This window comes from Gadus macrocephalus, chromosome 6 (genome assembly GCF_031168955.1).
Source record: "Gadus macrocephalus chromosome 6, ASM3116895v1".
Taxonomy (NCBI): Eukaryota; Metazoa; Chordata; class Actinopteri; order Gadiformes; family Gadidae; genus Gadus; species Gadus macrocephalus.
Window position 1 is genome coordinate 17,733,484 of NC_082387.1, and position 19,785 is coordinate 17,753,268.

General features: G+C 41.4%; 2 protein-coding genes across 2 annotated transcripts; both read left to right on the plus strand.

Moving 5' to 3' along the window:
• The first annotated feature begins 13 nt into the window (after positions 1–13).
• Positions 14–13,750, plus strand: ercc8 (excision repair cross-complementation group 8). The gene is made up of 12 exons (XM_060054633.1): positions 14–357; positions 523–618; positions 843–944; positions 2,282–2,405; positions 3,605–3,686; positions 5,209–5,277; positions 6,541–6,607; positions 7,660–7,763; positions 8,714–8,838; positions 9,569–9,766; positions 11,606–11,689; positions 12,189–13,750. Exons 1-12 carry the CDS (start codon positions 281–283, stop codon positions 12,252–12,254), a joined length of 1,194 nt encoding a protein of 397 aa, XP_059910616.1. The 5' UTR covers positions 14–280; the 3' UTR covers positions 12,255–13,750.
• Positions 13,603–18,572, plus strand: elovl7a (ELOVL fatty acid elongase 7a). Its single transcript, XM_060054639.1, has 8 exons — positions 13,603–13,746; positions 14,691–14,780; positions 15,103–15,293; positions 16,156–16,230; positions 16,768–16,824; positions 16,907–17,012; positions 17,115–17,251; positions 17,335–18,572. The coding sequence occupies exons 2-8, from the start codon at positions 14,717–14,719 to the stop codon at positions 17,584–17,586; spliced, it is 882 nt and encodes a 293-aa protein (XP_059910622.1). The 5' UTR covers positions 13,603–13,746; positions 14,691–14,716; the 3' UTR covers positions 17,587–18,572.
• Positions 18,573–19,785: the final 1,213 nt, after the last annotated feature.

Consider the following 19,785-nt stretch of genomic DNA (forward strand, 5'->3'; position numbering starts at 1 on the left):
CCAATGGGAGCTTTTTTTGTACACTTGAGGCCATACGTAACAACATGGCAGGACATTGCAACTCGACTGAGAAATGTATGCTAAACTAAAATGGATTATGGATCAGAAGTAAGGTATTAATATAAAATAAACAATGCAAGGGACATGTAGGAATGCGTGAGAAAGAAATATATAATATGCAACATTATTGGACAATAATAATGAGCCGTAGGTTTTTATTTTAGTGTAGAAGATGGCTAAATCACGTTAGCTGAGGCATCAACAATAGTTTGGTTCTGAAATGTTAGGGTTTATTAGTGGAAGAAAGGTTGGAATCGACGATCCACTTCGCCTTCGACGTGCAGAGTCCACACGAAGGTAATTGGTATTCAGATATCAACAATACAATCATAAAAAGGTTTAAGACATGTCATTCAAAATTGCTATACAATGACTCTTCTGTATAATTGTTTGAATAATGCATATCTGGACAGTTTGCATACTTATTCGAAGTTGACTTGTTTCACCTTAATTTGTTTACAGACTACTCAGTCTGGAACTGAATCATGGCAGAGATGTGGAAAGAATCCACGGCAACGGAGTCAACTGCCTGGACATAGAGGCTGTGGAGGGTAGATAGTAAGTATCAATGAATAAATGTCCCCTATTTATGTCCCATTTATTTCTGAATCAAACTTCTGTGGGATTAAATTACTATCACTGATCGTTTCTTCAATTACTCTAGGACGTATATTACTGCTGGTTAAATGTGTTAAACAAATTCTTCAGATTAATCTCAAAGGCAAAACGATGACATTGCCTGTTGTGACCATAAACTTGCGCATCCCCTTCTCTCTGTATAGTATGCTGTCTGGAGGAGCAGACGGGGTCATCGTGATCTATGACCTCGAGAACTACAGCGGGAAACTCCAGTACACATGTAAAGCAGTTGGCACCGTGGGAAGGTGCGAAATGTGTTTGTTGCCACTAGAGGGCAATGCGTTGTAGCATAGTCATAGTCTGTATATGTATCTATGTATAATAATGCTACAAATTAATTAGGTTTACAAATCACTGAAGTTTATAAATGAAGTATAACAATATTCATTTACCCTTTTTAAATTCCATGTCATCATAAGTCCACATTTGGGCATCAGAAGTGGTGTTGAGTCCCATTCATTCAGACGATTACAATTGTGTTGTGAGCGTTGTGAGCATGTGTTGTGAGCATCACCTTACCATGACCCACCTTCGGAATTTTGAGCATGATAAACTTTATTTCCTGCATTCTGGTTTATGCATCGTGAAGTTTCATGCACCAATTTGTGCCTTTTCTGCATAAATGTATGGTTTAAATGTCTTTTATTTATGTAAAGGAAAACACAACACACACCTACACCAATGTTGCAGCCAATTCCACCGTCAATCACTGGGTTCATACTTACACAGAAACTGCATAGCTGTTGAGTTTTTCTTTATTCTAGAAACAAAAACAACCTGCTAAATAAAAACAGTATTAAAGAAAAACGTGACGTAAAACATTTCTTATATATATATACACATTTTAAACACACCCCTAGCATTCGCCTATGCCGCGGGCCGGGCACTCACAGATAGCCTTGTCGTAAGCATCAAGGGACTTGCCTTCCGAGTCCAGTGATGAATCATGAATTCAAAAGCATGGTTCCTTTCCTTAGACTGTCTTCTGTGCTAACAGGGTGTAATTAAATCTTATTGCCATTTATTTAGTGTTCCCAAAAGACAGAATCCATCCACATCTTCTCTCTCAAATGATATTTGAGACGTTGAGAAGAGCTGCTCTCAGAAGATCTGATGCGTCCTCACAACATATAAATTAACACTTTATAGTCATGAGATTATATGACCGCTCATAATGTGTATCTAGTATTCACACACTAGGTTTCTACAGCAAATGTGTCTATGTATCTGATCACTAAATATTGAATCAGTGGCTCAGTTCTACCTACTCACTTTTCAAAGTCAATCTGTTTAGGTAGAATTCCCTGTCTTTGGTGGCTGGTGCCTTTTCACACATTGACAAACCATTTCACTATGTCACACTGTTGCCTCATTGCGTACGCAGCAAACAAATCTCACTGTTGTTTGTAAACTGTAAAAAGTTATTTTGGAGTGAGTTTGTTGCGTTGTATATGTGAATGTTTTTTTGTATTATTTGTAAATATGAACCAAATGGTTTAGCCCTTTTCATTTGCGAAACTCCTAAGCAGCAGACAGTTGTGACTGTAGATGCTGGTCATAATTCAGTCAATTGTGTTTCCAGATCTAGTAGGTTTGCACACAAGTTCAGCGTGGAGACGGTGCAGTGGTATCCATTTGACACTGGAATGTTTATCTCCAGTTCATTTGACAAGACAATGAAGGTGTGGGATAGTGAAACACTTAAGGTAAGATAACGCACACAACGTCTAACTGATCACTGTTTTGATTGTTTTTTAGTTTTGTCCTGTTTTTGTTTTATTTATTTCTTATTGCTTATGTTTATTTATTTATTTATTTATCTTTTTCCACAATGTCTTGTTTTTTTAAAAAATTGTATGATGACTATATGCTCTGTAAGGTGACCTTGGGTGTTTTGAAAGGCGCCTCTAAATTAAATGTATTATTATTATTATTATAAGGAGAGGCCGGTATTTGGACATTTTGACTTGGTCCTTTGAATTTGAGGAGTAAAAGGAAGGAAAATTATAAAATAAGAATTTTGGGAAGGGAATTCCCAAAGCTTAAAAAAATTGTTTTTGTATAGTAGGGTTTATTTTTTTACATACAACCTACTATTAATGAATTCCATTTAAATTGAATACTGGATATTCTGGCAAAAATATTAACTATTGCTGAGTTCTCGTGCACTACCTTTTCCCATGCTCTTTATCTTTTATAGCATGTGAATGTGTCTTCAGTATAATTGTATTTATTTACAAAGTGATCCTTATCCATAGCTGTTGGTCCTTTGCTGGCAGCGAGGCCTCAGATAGGCTGCTTGCTGAAGAATTTGCATTGTAACTGGCTCTTCTGCCCAACTATACCACCCAAACTAGATAAAACCCATTGTTTGAGCCTATATACATTATGAAGATCCTCTCTAGCTTTGCCCTCCTCCATTCCATGAGACACGCTACACAGTTCATCACTTGGCATAAAAATACCATTTAAAAGGCCAGTTGTTCTCCCAACCATTTTGACATGCACAGTCCCACTACACCCTCTTTTCTACCTACTCAGTCTCCTAATCTATTGAAATAAGGTGTCTGCAAATGGACGGCCTTCTACAACAGTTACCGGGAAACTGTCTGAGTGTCAAGGCATTTGTGGTCCCCTAGGCTTTATTGACCAATTTCTCTTTATCATTTGTTTTAAGGACGTGTGCATACAATGAACAGATCTGGTTAGGTTGATTTCATCGGTTTTAGGCATTTACCATACATGAATCTTTTCTGTTTATTTAATATTTCCACTTAAATTAAAGAGATAATTTGGCGCTATTCAGTTTGTGTTGACATTCTTCAGACAGAATGGATATTTAAAAAGTAAGGATGTTTGACTATTGTTGACTTTTCCTTCTTTCTTCCTCTATCGACTTCCCCAGCCGGCTGAGCGCTTCATGTTCGACGGAAATGTCTACTGCCACCACATGTCCCCCATCGCCCGGAAACATAGCCTTGTTGCAGGTACACATGTACCGTGTGTGTGTGTGTGTGTGTGTGTGTGTGTGTGTGTGTGTGTGTGTGTGTTTTTGTGGGTGTGTGTGTGTGTGTGTTTAGATATTTGTTATGAGTTCAAACTCAGTTGAGATACCACGCTTATCTTGTGAATCCAATGTTGCTTACAACAGGTTTTGTACGAGTCGACGCCTTTAGCAACAACTTCTATCCTGGATCTAATTAGTTTAGATGAATGGTCAAAAATGTAAACGTTATCGAGTCATGCTTTGGCTGTTACTTTAGATTAAGAACAATTCGTAAATCTTTCCTTTCAAATGAATTACATATTGGAGTCACTGTATGCTTTATCTTGATGCAGGCAACAGAGTGTTCATTTATCTTCCTCGTATGATAACTTTGTATTGGTGGAACTTTAAATTTGATAATCGTTAGTGTGTAGATGGTTCTTCTTAAAGCCTGCCAAAATAAACACTTTTGCAACCTCGGTATGATGTCAAGGCCCCAAATCACCACCAAGTATCCCCTGGACATAATAACAGGCTCAATAATTATGTCGTAAAAAGGCGATTGGTTCAGGGAATCTTGTTGGTTCAGGGAATCTGAACCAACAAGGAGATTGGTTCAGGGAATCTTGTTGCTTTGTCACTGAACTGGACCAACGGGTTGCGCATACATTCTCATTTCACACACATCCGGGTGTAAGCTCACACACACAGACATGGACACAGACACAGACACACACACACACACTTGCACAGCCCCCAGTCATCTTTTAGCGTATTCGTTGCTTAGAAGCTGATCATTAAATCTCCCTGTATTTGTTTCTCAATGTTTTCCTGCACCCAAGGTGTTTGAGGACATGCACTGATTCCCCGCCGCCTAACAGGTTACACCACTCCTTGCCTTGCCTTGGTAGTCTTCCCAAACATTACCCCTGAGGATTTTCCTTCCTGGCCTGATTTGGGATTCAGATAACCTCCCCATCAGTATTCCCATCCTTTGTTGCCCGTGTTTAATATGTCCGCCGCGGTCTTTCTCCGCCCACTTGTGAATGCCGGGTGTGTGAGCTCATCGATGTGCATGAGTTTATAGTATCACCTCGTCTATGAAAACCAGGGAGTCCAGTTTTTCCTCTCGGTGGGAGCGCCCATGCCATGTACGTGTTAATGTGTGATCATTTCCTCAAAAACACATCCACTCCGAATACCAGAATGCATTCAACGTTACACAATGCAAATGTCAGAATATATTTCAGTGGCTTCCTTTGCTTTCATATTTGCCATGTTTGGCCCCTGCTTTTGTCTGTGTTTCCGATGTTATCTATTTTGCTACCCTGTCTCAACCCCCTACATCGACCCATCACTAAAAGATTTTAGTGATTTTCCATGTTTGCAATTCAGATTTTATGTACTTTAACTTAATTTGCGATGCATCATGTGTTTTGACAAACAAGCATCTGAAGCAGGAATTTGTTCTAGTGACCCCCGGTTTACCTTCTTCTGCTTTTGCTGTTATGTTTTGTTCACAGTTGGCACCAAGAACCCTAAACTTCAGTTGTGTGACCTCAAGTCAGGCTCCCGCATTCATGTGCTACAGGGTGAGTTGTTACATCACAGACAGACAGACAGACAGACAGACAGACAGACACCAGTGCGTCGATTGTGCACACACAACAGGGTTGGCGCTGCGTGGTGTGAATACCTTTTTGCGGCTCAAGCAGCTTTAATCTTTTTATTAATCTTCTTATACTTGCAATTGGTTTGCTGAAACATTTCCTAGATTGCTTGCTTATTTTTGTATGTTTATATAAAATGAAGGGCTAACTTAGGCATTCGACTGACAGACATTAGTTCAATCTCAGGCTGCGTCTTGTACTTGGAAGATTTGTCTATGTATTTATCCTGTCACGTAGGCCGCTTACGATCAGAACTTTAAGTCATCTGATGTTTTCTCTTCGGCATACCATGTTTAGTAGAGGGTACTGTACTGTTCTTCGTTACACAAGGAAAGGCCTCAATTATTACATAGGAGGCAAGGTAGGATATAATAATAATGCCAACAATGACATTAACCTTAAATAATAAATGAAGCAATTTGGGAATTCAACTATTTTCATATGGTGGCATTTATCCGAACCAACCAGACACACACTTATTGTATTTTTTTTTGTTTTATGGCGTATCGTACAATTTTATTAATTAATTTCAGAGACATTAAATATATTTGGCTTGTTTCAAACAGACATAAAACACATGAATTCAACTCGACGTACAATATTCCCCCTTTTTAATCTTCTTAATCTCAATTGCTCATTGAGAGACGGGGACACACAAAATGTCCTGCGCTATTATATGAGAGAATGAAAAAAAACAAATATGAATATATATATATAAAACATTTGTTTGGGAACAAGTCAACACTGATCGGCCTATTATAATTATATGGAAAATATTATTATTATTTGTATGGTTAAATTATGTTATAGGCCTACTTAATATATGATTGGCCATACAATATATTAAAGTATGTATAAAATATAAGATAATTATGTCATATTTCCCATTGGTGCTCTCTTATGACTGATCTCCTTCGCTTTAAGAGAAGCACTTCTATCTGGGGAGGCTGGGTTTGGATGGCGGTTCCGCGCACCTCAGACTCCGCCGTCGCTTCCGTGGTTACACCCCTTCAAGGGCATTTCATCCCGGGTCTTTTTTTTTAATCTCCTGCGTATTTATCTAGCACGGGAGGGTAAGCAGCCCCGAGGGTTTGGGGCAGGGCTGGGACGGCTTCGTCTCCCTTTGTTTCTCCTGAGGGCATGCAGCACGTGTTCAGCATGTGGGCCACCCTCCTCTGCTTACAGGTCACCGGGCCGAGATCCTGTCTGTGCGATGGTCGCCCAGGAACGAGCACATACTGGCCTCCGCCAGGTAAACACACAGAGAATAACTAGAAGTGTTGAAATGTTGTTGATCGTAAAAATACACGGCCCTTTGTCAAAGGGGTAGTTTGTTCCAATGGTGGGAGTTAACTACTGCTCTGCAGTTGTTGTTGTTGTTGTTATTATTTCTCAGCACTTGTATGTGCCGGCCTCGCTGGAAATGACCAGATGGGAGTCGGATACGTTGACACGGTGGTGAACCCACTGGTTCTCACAACGCCTCAGAAACCCTAATTAAACCAGTGGGACTTGCTACTAGCGTCTCTCAGGACCATAAGTGATTAAATAACAAATAATGAAATGTCTCATTAAAGGTGACATATTATACCACCAGGTGTGAGTCTCACTAGCCATTACAAGTCGTTTTGAAAATCTGCCTCTTCTGACAGCACAAGTGGGTGTGTCCACCTAGATCTATGACGGATAGATGAGCAACGTTTGCTACAGTCCATTGGGTAGGCTGGTAGACTGATCTATCCAGCATACATCTAGGTGGACATTCCAACTTGTGATGTCAGAAGAGGCAGATTTTCAAAATGGCTTATAACGACTAATCACACTCACAGCTGGTGGTATAATATGTCTCCTTTAAGAGTATCTTGTGATGTTCTGGTAGAGAGACGTTTTTGAAGGACCAGCCGTGACCCGCTTCTAAAACAAACATTTGTGATCGCTATCCATAGCGAAGTTTAACTCCTCGCTGCCATGGTTCATCGCTTGGTTTAAAATGGTTGGATGTTAATCAATGAGCATATATTCAAAGTTAATGAGTAAAGTTAGGCTTTTGGGAAGATTATGATAGTAATGGGATGTGTCATATCTGCGTATAAATTAATAACGCTATGCTGTAAGAAAATAACTTCCGGGGGAAGATTGTCGCTACGGGAGATTATTTTCTATTGTTGTTTTCAAGCCCATATGGTAAATGTTTTTTTCTTGATATGATTGTGATTGAAGGACTCGAAGAATATATATACAATGCTAATCATCGTTTCACCCTTTACTCCATCCCATGAACTCTCCCCATGCACAACCTCTCAGTGCAGATAGCACGGTGAGAATATGGGATGTACGACGGGCCTCCGGGAGTCTGTTTACCCTGGACCAACACAACGGAGACAAGTCGAAAGCTGCCGCCGAGGCAGGTACTGGTCCCTCACTTTGTTGTTTTGGGCAATCGAGCTCTGTCCCTCTGTCTGTCTCACTCGGCCTGCCCGTCTCTAACTATCCGGCTATCTGTCTCTTTTTCTCTGGCTGTCTCACTCTGCCTTCATCTCTCCACTTTCCGGCTATGTCTCTCCCTTTCACTGTCTGTCTCACTCGGCCTGCCTCTCTCCCAATTTCCGGCTATCGGTCTCTCCCTCTCGCTGTCTGTCTCACTCTGCTTTCCTCTCTCCACTTTCCGGCTATCTGTCTCTCTGTCTCCGTCTGTCCCCAATTTCTCTCTCCCTCCCTTTCTCCTAGCCCTCTCCGTCTCATACACCTTATTTGGGTTTTGGGTTTTAATGCAGTGCAATAGACACAGAGGGACTCAAGCCTATTGATGTGAGCCTTACTAGAGTTCAGTAGCCTAATGGTCTTGGATAAGAGTCTCGGTTTACTTGATACTGGATATCTTCACGTGTGACAGGTTAGATTGGGTGATTTAATGCAAACACAATCTTTTGTACTCTGAGGTGTAAAGCTCTGGAGGAAAGGTTGAGCATTCAGAACATGTTTATTGAACTAAGGAGTAGAAAAACTTAGCTCAGAGCTAAACCAGTGAATGATAGCTTATCTATGTGTTAGATATCTTAAGTTACACTGAACAGTTGGAGGATTGTGATGTGTGACCTAAGAGTCGCCCTTCATAAAATGCAAGATGTCTCACACTGAGAGTGAGATCTTGGAGATCTATATTTATATATCTATAATATCTATATCACCTTCATATCTATCTATATCAAAGATGTTTTCATTTAAATGTCTTTACATATACATATGCTCTTGGGAAAAACATTGCACGGCAGTCACTACCCAGCTATAGCTGTCCCACCATCAGGGATTCCATTCATGTTCCACCTGTCCCCGGTGATTTCCCTTTTCCTCCTACCAGTCAACACAGCGCATAATGGCAGAGTGAATGGCTTGTGCTTCAGCGGGGATGGGCTCTATCTCATCACCATGGGAACGGATGACCGCATGCGCCTGTGGAACAGTAGCAACGGAGAGAACACGTTGGTAAGTTTTGTGTGGGGGCAAAAGGGTTGTCGGTTCAAACAGCAATGTGTTTGAGCATGATGCCTAGCCCCTAAATTAGAGTTAAAGGGCAGATTGCAGCTCGCTTGGTGTTTGATATCAAGGTTCTACCCTTATTTCTTGACAATCACGATCATCAAGTTCAGAGCTTTTTATTCAATGTCCTACTCATTTCCTTTCTTCAGACAAATGTACTTAATAAAGGTGCTAAATGCCCTAAATGTAAATGTAACTAAGTGTTCACCGTGACTGTTGGCCGTAACATAAGTCATACTTTTTTCATTCATTCATTCATTATTTATTATTCACTCAATGCAGATACAAACAAATGCCTCTCAAAGCCATGGAAACAATAATGGAACATTCCTAATAGAATCGTTTTCCTTAATACAACAGGTGACTTATGCACTTCTCTCCTTAGCTTCCCATGTTTGCACTTGAAATATAAGGTGGTTCACCACTCCCTCTCTACTTTGACTCACCAACATTGATTCATAGTGTGATTAATTTCCATCATGGTGTGCCTATTCACTTTGTTCCATGTCATTATGATTCCAAAACAAAATATGACAAAATGTACACCACTTTCCAATATTCCTCCTCATTTGAATATACATGAACTGTATACCGGATAAGGCCGGTCCGACTCATCAGTTTTCCCCTAGCAACATTCTTTTCCGCCTCTGTTGTGTGTGTGTGTGTGTGTCACCAGGTGAATTATGGGAAGGTGAGCAACGAGAGCCGCAAGGGGTTAAAGTTCACGGTGTCGACCGGCTGCAGCCTGGACTGCGTGTTCGTCCCGTGCGGCAGCTCGGTAGCCGTGTACGGCCTGCACAGCGGGGAGCTGGTGGCCACGCTGAGAGGCCACTACAACAACGTGGACTGCTGTGACTTCCACCCAGCCTACCAGGTCGGCAGCACCCCGCCCCACCCGTTAGGGCTGAACCATTGATCCGATTCAAACCGACACCGCTATGTAATACGACTTACAAATCGCAAAGGCTGCGATTGTTACAGTAGCCTGCTGGAGATCAGTAAGATTTGTATTTATTTTTCTTTTAGGATTCAATAGTTAAATAAAGATTTAATAATGTCAATTCATGCATCAATTCATACCAACACATAGGCCAAAAGGAAAGAGCACTTTATGTGTTGACTGTTTCCAATGTTGTGTTGGTCATACTATAGAATGATTTATTGCTTGTTTAGTGAAAAATACAGAACAGAAGGAACTTTACCAAGAAAAATCGCATACTAAATCGCAATCGCAACGTTGGTCGAAATAATCGCAATTCGAATATTTCCTCAAATCGTTCAGCACTATCATGTGTTGTTTCTCTCTTTCTCCCTTCGTATGGCTTCCACCTTCTGGCCCGCGTGCTTTTCTTCTTGTTGTTTTAGGTGTTCTGTCTGTCATTTCTGTGACGCAACATGTCAACCACCCGTTCGTCACCCCCACCCAATCGTCGTCTCCTATCCCCCTCCTTCCTCCCTTCACTCCAGTCAGACAAGTTTGTCCCAACAGGCATGCAGAGATGATTTGTTTACACCCTGCTCTTGTAGTTATTAATGGATTATAAGGTGGTATCGATTTCCTATAATAATGCCTTTTATAAATAGAAACACATTTACAAAACAATGTTTTTCATAGATGGAAACACATTGACATGATATATTGCGTATTTATCGGATTCGGAATTTAGAAGTCCACAGTTCCTTATTATCCTGAATGAAGCATCCGCCAGTCCTCAACTGATTTCCTTCACGTTAAAATAATATTATTGACAGACTTTAAGGAGTGCTGGGTATGATGTGCTTCCGTGGAACACGGAAGCACAAGTCCACTTTATAATACAGCTAAACTTAATCTTAATCTACCTTCCCTGCAGGTTAGGTTTGCTTAGACCCCAGTTTAATTGTTGAACATGTCCACATGTTGTTCTGCCAGGTTTTTCTTTGAACTCAGCCCCTATTGTGTTGTACACTCACTTAGAATTCGGGCACATTGACTAGCCATTGACATCCATTATATTCCAAACCAATGTTTAGCAACTCCCATAGCTGTATCGTTGTTTTCATATGCGCTTACCCAAGTAAGCGCATATGAATTGCCCTGGCTAGGTTGCTCCAATAGGGCCCACAAACAAACAAATCTGCAAGTTTCAGTTCTGTGTTCACACAGAACTGCTTAAATTGCGAGAGTGGGTAAGTAGAACAAAAATCATGGCTGATTTACGTCTGAAAAAAGACAATGTTCGGCGAGTAGCAAAGCGACGAAACACTTAAAGTCTTTAACAGCAGGTTTTTGCTTTACGCTTTAACCTTCGATTTGAACCAGAATGATAGGTCAGATCTAACTGAGAAAAGGAAGCATGGATACTATTTATGATCAGCAGAGGAAACAAGGATTGTATCTATGATAAATCCTCAATATGGGAAACAAGGTATTAATTATGATTCAAACATCAGTGTATCTGCAATAAGAAACCAGAAATAGTTAAACAACATCTACAAAGACTTTAGACACACACTCATACAAAGGACAATGATGATGTCGTTTTCCAACAGGTTCCTCCAGGCTGAGATCTTTCTCTCTCTCCCCCCCCCCCCCCCCCCCCCCCTCTCCCTCCCTCTCCCCTGCTTGTTGGCCCGCAACAGACTGCCGGGCAACCGGTGTCCCCTGGCTTGTGATGCAACACTAACAGCACAATGCATGTATTCTACACCCCTCTGTGTCGTGTTGTCACAGGAGCTCTACACGGGAGGTAAAGACTGTAACGTCCTGGCCTGGATCCCCGCCCTCAGGGCCCCAGATGTGGAGGAGGAAAGAGAGGTACGCCCTCCTCTTCGACAGCTCCCTCTTGTTTCGAAACCCCACCCTGCTCCACTGGCTGGGGGGGGGGGGGGGGGTAGAGAATGCATACATGGAATCCCGAGCATATGTTGCATTCAACAGCTCTAGTGGTGGTGGTTTATGGCGGGGGCAAGTTAATGACCTTATTCCTCTTTATTGTGGAGATTTGTATTGTGTATAAATCAATATCTGACTTGTATCACGAACTGATTTGTAGCGTTATTTCTGTAGTGAAAACTCATGCGTGAGGTTCACCTTTTTGTCACAAGTTTGCGGGAAAAAAAAACATAAACACGTCGACTCGGGCCGAATTCCAATGATAGCACTGAGATGACAGCAACTGATAGTGACTGTGATCCATGACTTCCTATTCACTGAATTGAGTTCAGCGTTTCCAGCTTTGGGAGTTTGTGCGACTTAGGGTGGTGAAGGTCAAAGGTCGAAGGCTAGTGAGCCCTTTGTCTCCCGTGTGTTGCAGGAGGGCGTTGGGCCTGTTGCGGTGAACCCTGCCTTTGAAGATGCCTGGAGCAGTGAGGAAGACTGAGACGCACAGGGCGGACACAGAGGACTAAGTGCTCGAGGGCCTGCTGTTCTGGGGGACGGGGCCCCCATTGAAAACTACGCATAGGACGGGAAAATAAAGAAGAATTGACAATGCCGGATTTCTACTTTTGTGATATTGATGTCATAATAATAATTGACGGGACAGAGTGCTCCTCTCTGTCCTGGGGCATTGGGGATGTGACATAAGAGGGATGAGCACTCGCTTCTGTCCACCTCCACCAGCACCAACCGGCCTCCCATCCAAGGATGGACTAGGACCAGCCCTGCATAGCTTCCAGAGTGGCCCATTTGCTATGCAGGTAGCAATGGCTTATGTGATACTTCCCTCCACTAAGGAGTGCATATTATATTTATCCTTTCTTTGCCTCTTCTGTTACGTTGTTATGTGCTCCTTCGCTCAAATAATTAATGTATGTGGGATTCATAATTTTGGGTGATTTCTTTTTTTTTTCTATAAAATGTTTTTACCAAATAGATTTCTTTTTTTTGTGTATGCACATAACTTCTTTGGAACTCTGTTACGATTCTGCTCACAAGGAGTGCAGGTCATATGAATGTCTTTGAATGCAGGTGTGGAAGTTGAAAAGCAATTGAATAATCTGTTGAGGGAGCCTTGCATGGGAGTAACACCCCAACATCTGTACAATCTGCACTGCCTCTTGTCGTTTAAGGCCCCAATTGCATTTTTTTTTAATGTTTAAAATATTCCTTGTGATCCCCTGGTTAAAACCAGCCAGAAGGTTTGATACTGAAACTACCTTGCACACCCTGCCTGCCTGAACAAACACAAACGTCTACGTAATCTTAACAAAATGTATTTGGTACCATATTCTAATATTATTATTTATAGCATACTATGGTAACGATTCATTTTATTATACTGAATTATTAGCACTGGATTAGGCCTTTTACCCTGATTGGTCTGCCTAAACAACAGGTGCGATATTAAATTAAATTTTTCAATTTCATGATCTCGCAATATATATTTACCTGCACCATGCCTATTTTACAATACAGTAAAGCGAATAGATTTGGGTTAGACTATTATATGTCCATTCAAAATGTAATTTACAGAAATAAAGTATTAAAAAAAATAATATCCATGCCACATTCAACACCAAACAAATAAAACTAAAAACGATCAATAAACAAACTATACATCCACCATAAAATAGGCCTGCCTACCTGTTACTCGATCAAAACACAGCTTGTAATGTGATACGATCCGTCACCATTGGCTGACGACAAAGGTACGGCCTCATTCATTAATACGAGAGCGCCGCCCATTTGATCCACCCTATAAGAAGGGAGAGAGAACGATGCTGATGATTAGGCTACTCGATGTTGACACACCTGTGTCCCTGGTCCTACCGTTGTCGTTGTAACGGTAGGTTTGATTAAAGAAACAAAAAAAAAAACGCATTCTTGGGAATATAAATATCTGCGTCGACCGCACGCGTCATTCAAGTTGTGTAAGTATTTTATATTCAGTTTAGAAATGTCTTTTTGAGAAACTATCGACTTACTGATAAGTTTCCCCAGGAGCCCCTTATTGGGTTGTCCGCCTCTAGGATAACTTTTTAATTGCCCAAGTGGATTTTACTTTTGTGTGAACACAAACTTTACGCGCGGTTGCACGGTTATATTATAGCCCCCCTCCGGCTCTCTGGAAAGTTTCTATAAGCACCGTTGTAGCCAGCTGCTTATCTGTATTCCTTGAACCTGCCATGCTTCGGAGGCTTGCTCATGGGTGTGCCTTCAACACTTCAGGCTACTTCCTTTAAGTCGAGTGAATGACTACGTTCAATAAATGCAGTGACGTAGCGTGCCAAACCCTGGCCGCCTTTCTCTAGAGTGGCCGTTGCGACAGAGGTACACACCCTGGGGAAAACTTTCATAGAGCCCAGTGTGTCCGGTTTCCTGATTGTTGAAAATAAACGGTTCACTTAACGTTATACGGACGTGGCCAATCCCCTTGGATGTAAATGTTCATAATCTATTCTAAAGTAAAGGCTACCTGCCGAGTTGATGAGTGATGTGCTCCTAAACCAGACGAGAGCTCATCGCTTCTGCGTGACACACGCAATGCTCAGACAGATCTGCATTCAGATCTCTCGTGGAATGCTTGCAGTTTATTTTGATTTTTTTTTTTTGGTTTAAAGTTATGTTGATGTTGGTTGACTTGGTTCGATGAGGAAATGATTTGCCAATACAAACTATGAAATCGACTCATGTTGAACTTAACAATTTCCCTAATTCTAATGAGATCGACCAGGTGCATATTATGAAATATAATGTTTTGATTGTGGACCTCGACACTACCAACTTGTTTTCATAGATCCCAAAATATTAAAATGAATATTTCCATTTTCTCGTTAAAGTGAATGATTCTGACTGTAAACTCTTTGTTTTGCAGATAGCCTACTTGGTTCGAGTCTCGAGATGGAGTTTGTAAATGTAAAATCATCCATGGCTCTTCTGTATGACCGGTTTATCCAAAATGCAGGTGGGTGGATGCAGATGGTCTTCTGCATTTGTTGTGTAGTTCTGCAGGTTATTGATTTTAAGCCGTTTATAGCATGACATTAAATGACCTTCAGCTGACAAAACACAGCCATCCCCATTTGTAAGTTGATTAAAAGTATGCAATACAACTCAATTACACACGTGTGTTTCAAAGAGGCTCTGTTTTGGTTGACTACTTGAGAATGTTTCTATTGTGTGTTAATATATAAATATATAAATCAATAAATAAAAAAGATAAAATATTTCCTACGGGAAAATCTATTTAGATATATTTCCGTTAACTTGCCATTCTTCGGTTACAGACCCACGTACAGGCAACTGGTTGCTTATGTCTTCTCCTCTCCCGCAAACCATCATCATCGCTGCATACATCTTCTTCGTCACCTCGTGGGGTCCGCGGCTAATGGCGAACCGGAAGGCCTTCGACCTCAAAGGGGTTCTCATAGTTTACAACTTTGGAGTGGTCGCCCTCTCGCTATACATGTGCTATGAGGTAAGGCCTCACTTGGTTTTGATGGAAAGTTGGGAGGCATGGCACAGCTGCTGAACTAGATACAATTGTCATTTTCCCCTGAGCCTGAACAAGGTTAAATATGTGACCAAATGGGCTCAGTTGAAATGCCCTCACAGCACAATTGATGCAAATTTCAGCCGTAACTGCTTGGTGAAATGCAAACATTGTGATAAGGGTGTGGTCATTCCAAACTGCTTAATAACAGTTTTCATATTTCCTTCTGATCAGTGTCAAGACACGTTTTTATTTGGTTAAGGTGAACTTCATAGTCATCATACCTCCTACATACATCAGCCTTGTGAAATGCGGTTGCGCAAGACGGTGTCCTATTGCCCTGCAATTGCCACCATCAGTTCAGGATCTCAATTTATTATGGCTTCTAATTTCCGAAACTGCGGGACAAAGCATGGTGATGGCATCATGCCAGGACCATTGTTCCTTCTCCACAGCACTTTGATTGGCATGTAGGCCAGTGGGGACGGAAGCTTCTCTTTTTACAAATTTAAGTTAATGCTGAGTTTTTGTTTTTCGAAAAGATGAGTTTCTATCTGATTCAGCCTTTTAATAGTTAAAAGCTTCAGTATTGACATTGTGGAGTCTTGAGTCAGAGATACTTGTTCGGCTGCATTCTTTCCTGCTTTCTTTCCCTGAGCATAAACCTGACTGGCAAGTTTGGCCATCCTACCGTCAACTACTTTTATGACTGTCGGACCTAAATCTGGGAGTTTGATTTGCTGAAAGGGGGGCTTCAAGTTAAAATAAAAAAAGCAAAAAAAAAAAAAAAGCAGTGTAAACATTTTGGATGGTTTTGCCTAGAGGATTTTTTTTTTTTGTCTTTCAGTTTTGGATGGCTGGCTGGGGAACAGGCTACACATTTCGCTGTGACTTGGTGGACTACTCGCCCACGGGTAAAAGGGTAAGAATTGCTGTTCTACTACAAAATCTTTAGAGGGCTGATATTATGCCACCAGGTGTGTTGCCCATTATGCCTAAGTGACATCACAAGTGGGAGTCTTCAGCTAGATGTATGGATAGATAAGCAACATTTACTACTGTCCACAGTAGCCAGTCCAGACCAACCTAACGGTTTTGCGTGAGAGACATATGAACGTACCCTTACTTTTTTTTTTTTTTGTAAATACCATTTATACCCTACATTTGGATTGCATGATGAAAATAGATCAATTCAAATTCGAAAACGAATCGGATGAGAAGTGTCGATGTAAACGCGGCCAGTGTAGGCCGGTAGACTGATCTATCCAGCATACATCTAGGCGGATACTCCAACATATGATTTCACCAAGGCACAGGGAAGGGCAGATTTTCAAACGGCTTGTAATTGCCAAGCATACTCACCCCTGGTTGCATAATATCACCCCTTTATGCTCCAAAGGCTGATCTACCTGCATGACATTTGTGGTCTAAAATTGTCTTTACCACCCGTCTCCTCTAGATGGTGGCAACGTGCTGGCTCTACTATTTCTCAAAGTTCATAGAGATGTTGGACACAGTAAGCAGACGGTTCAAATATTGAATGGTAATTGCGCTCTCACTTGACCACAAAACTCACAAATGTTTTTATCCTTTATTAGGTCTTTTTCGTGCTGAGGAAGAGGAACAGCCAGGTCACCTTCCTCCACGTCTACCACCACTCAATCATGCCCTTCACGTGGTGGTTTGGCGTGCGCTTTGCTGGAGGTACAAATCTTGACACCATAACATTTTTCTTCAGCCTTTTTCCAAATTGAGTACCATTAAAAATGGCCGTTCTTTGACCCCCTTTTAACTTGTGTCCCATAGGTGGTCTGGGAACGTTCCACGCGCTGCTCAACAGCATAGTGCACGTCGTCATGTACACTTACTACGGCCTGACCGCCTTGGGCCCTAGCTTCCAGAAGTACCTGTGGTGGAAGAAGTACCTGACGTCCATCCAGCTGGTAGGCTATGGTGGTTCAGCTGTCTGTGAGGGGTCTTTGTTGAGAAGTGACGTGCTCATGTCTCCCCCCTCTCCTCTCTTCAGATACAGTTTGTGATGGTGACCACACACATCTGGCAGTATTTCTTTCTGGAGGACTGCCCCTACCAGTTTCCGGTCTTCATCTACATCATTGGCCTCTACGGACTCATCTTCCTGCTGCTGTTCCTGAACTTCTGGTACCATGCCTACACCAAGGGCAAGAGGCTCCCCAAGTCCATGCAGAACCAGACCTGGGCTCACCACTCCAACGGCGTCATGAACGGCAACGCCAATCACAACGAGAAGGAAGAGTGATGTCGGAAAATCCCCCCACCCCCCCCCCCCACACTTGCATCAGTAGACCACTGTGAGGTGCTGTAACCCAATCAAAGACATTCACATTGTGTCTTTATATATTTTTATTTTATGCAATCGGTCATGACGGCTCTATTTTAAATTTGGTTCCCTAATGTAGTTAAAGAAGAATATCTGCATGAGAGTTTTAAGAATAGTGGGCTATCTATGCATTTCCACTTTTCACAATTGTAATGCTTTGTTCACTGACTCTACCCTTAACAAAAGCACCTTTTCATAATGTTTCCGTCACTGGTGTTGATACTCCTTGCCTAGGCATAGACTCATTCTCCATATGAACTTTGGGACATGAATGAATGAATTTGAAAGATTAATTTATGAGTGTTCCATGCAACAGGAGGAAGCTAACAGTTGGTGTTGGTTTCTGCCTTATTTTACCGTGTAGCCAAGAATTCAAGCCCAAGCTGATTACAAACTCTTTTTTACTATGTATTTTCTGTATGGGTTATGTTATTTATCCGAAAAAAATTTCATTGTTAAAATATGTCTGGCAACTATGATGGCGGGGGAGGGGAACCGACCCTGGCAATGACATTGAATCGATTTTCTTTTTTTAAACGATTTTTATCCTGTAATTAATGAAAGCGTGCTGAGCACTACCACCCTGCTCATTCTGTGACGATACTTTTGGCCGCTAGGTACCTTGTCTCTTACCCCTTCCCCCTTCAAAATAAGGGGTAGAAATGGGATTGGGCCTTAAACCACTTAGTGTTGAGCTGTGGTCCTGGCTATGCTTTTGTTTGTATTGTTTGCCTCACCACTGCATTTTGTTTAAATATATTCTGTTCTTTTTGAGCCCTCCTTCACGCCAGAGGTTATGTTATGACTGTCCCTCTAAAAAGAAGATGCGACATGAATGCAACATGAAAAACGTAATGTATAGTTTTGTGTATTTATATAAATATTAAATTGTCTTTATACTTTGAGATAGCCTTGTGGTGTTTTTTTATTTGGACTTTGAAGTCTAGTGTTCCTGTTTAGTCAGCACACGGGCTGTTTCCCAAAGTGAAGGCTGCAGCCTTGCTAGGACGCGTCCTTGCTAGTCGCGTCCTATGGAGATGAGACTAGAGTGCTAGATCGAGTGCTTCCTAGCGTTTGTAACGTCGGACTTTGGGAACGACTTGGTAGTGTGGAAGCGCTTCCGCTTCCGCTTTTTAATACTGCGTGTCCGCTTGTAAACACATGTGCGCTTATGAATAAAACATGGCAGCAATCAAGCTGATCGATATTTATTTGACTTTTGTCTGTTATGAATGCGGTCATGTCTCCTTCGCATGGAGCCTCTTTGGGGAAGTCACAAAAGCTTTGTTGTGGTTGATCGAATTGTCTTTATTAAAAGGAAAATCCATTCAATTTTTATAAAACTAAGTGAAATTGTCTGAGAACTTAATTCATGCATCACATTTACAGTACGGTTGATTACTATTATGCAGGGGGGAAAAGACAAAGAAAGAGATGATAAACGTGTATTTATTTGGATATATTATTTAACTGATCTGATTCATTCATTATATGCCTACAATCTACCAGTGCTTTGAACACATAAGTATATCATATAAAATACAATTAAATACGTTCATTAAAAATTACAAACATTGCAAATGATCGGTTGTGCATTAATTGTACAACAAGAGTGGCGAAGTCACGCCCCTTCCGGTAGGGCTCATGGGACCTATGAGATCGAAAAATATGAATGGGTGTCAATGGAGAGAAAATAATTATTTTCTGGTCCCAGTCTTTATATGCCCTGGATTACACATATGTTTGTGGATTTAAATGATAATTTTTCATGCAAAGAAAACTAAAAATGTTCGTGAAGAAGTTTGATAATTTTAGGTTTTATGTGAGGCCGCTTTGTGAACTACAGCTCTTTGCTGCTCTAGACGCATATGATATACGTCACCACACCCGCCCTTGGAACTCGGCACAGAGATGGCGATCTCTCTGCCCCACTTCACCGCTTTTTCCAAGGGGAGGATAAAAGCATCGAAAGAGGTGAAAACCATTATAAATCGGGGCACGTGCAGAGTTTCAGTTATGCCGATGGGAAGATTGTCTTCTCCACGCCAGTCGCAGGGAGCGTGACGTCACATACGAGCCGTGTAGTCTTTCTCGTTGTGTTTTCTCTACAGCCTTTAT

What these genes read in the sequence shown, in the direction of transcription:
- ercc8 (XM_060054633.1), top strand. Translation starts at nt 281, where the DNA reads ATGTTAGGGTTTATTAGTGGAAGAAAGGTTGGAATCGACGATCCACTT. An exon ending in CGTGCAGAGTCCACACGAAG is followed by an intron (nt 358 to 522) that starts GTAATTGGTATT and finishes ATTTGTTTACAG; the next exon opens with ACTACTCAGTCTGGAACTGA. An exon ending in GAGGCTGTGGAGGGTAGATA is followed by an intron (nt 619 to 842) that starts GTAAGTATCAAT and finishes CTCTCTGTATAG; the next exon opens with TATGCTGTCTGGAGGAGCAG.
- elovl7a (XM_060054639.1), top strand. Translation starts at nt 14,717, where the DNA reads ATGGAGTTTGTAAATGTAAAATCATCCATGGCTCTTCTGTATGACCGG. An exon ending in CGCTATACATGTGCTATGAG is followed by an intron (nt 15,294 to 16,155) that starts GTAAGGCCTCAC and finishes TTTGTCTTTCAG; the next exon opens with TTTTGGATGGCTGGCTGGGG. An exon ending in TCATAGAGATGTTGGACACA is followed by an intron (nt 16,825 to 16,906) that starts GTAAGCAGACGG and finishes ATCCTTTATTAG; the next exon opens with GTCTTTTTCGTGCTGAGGAA.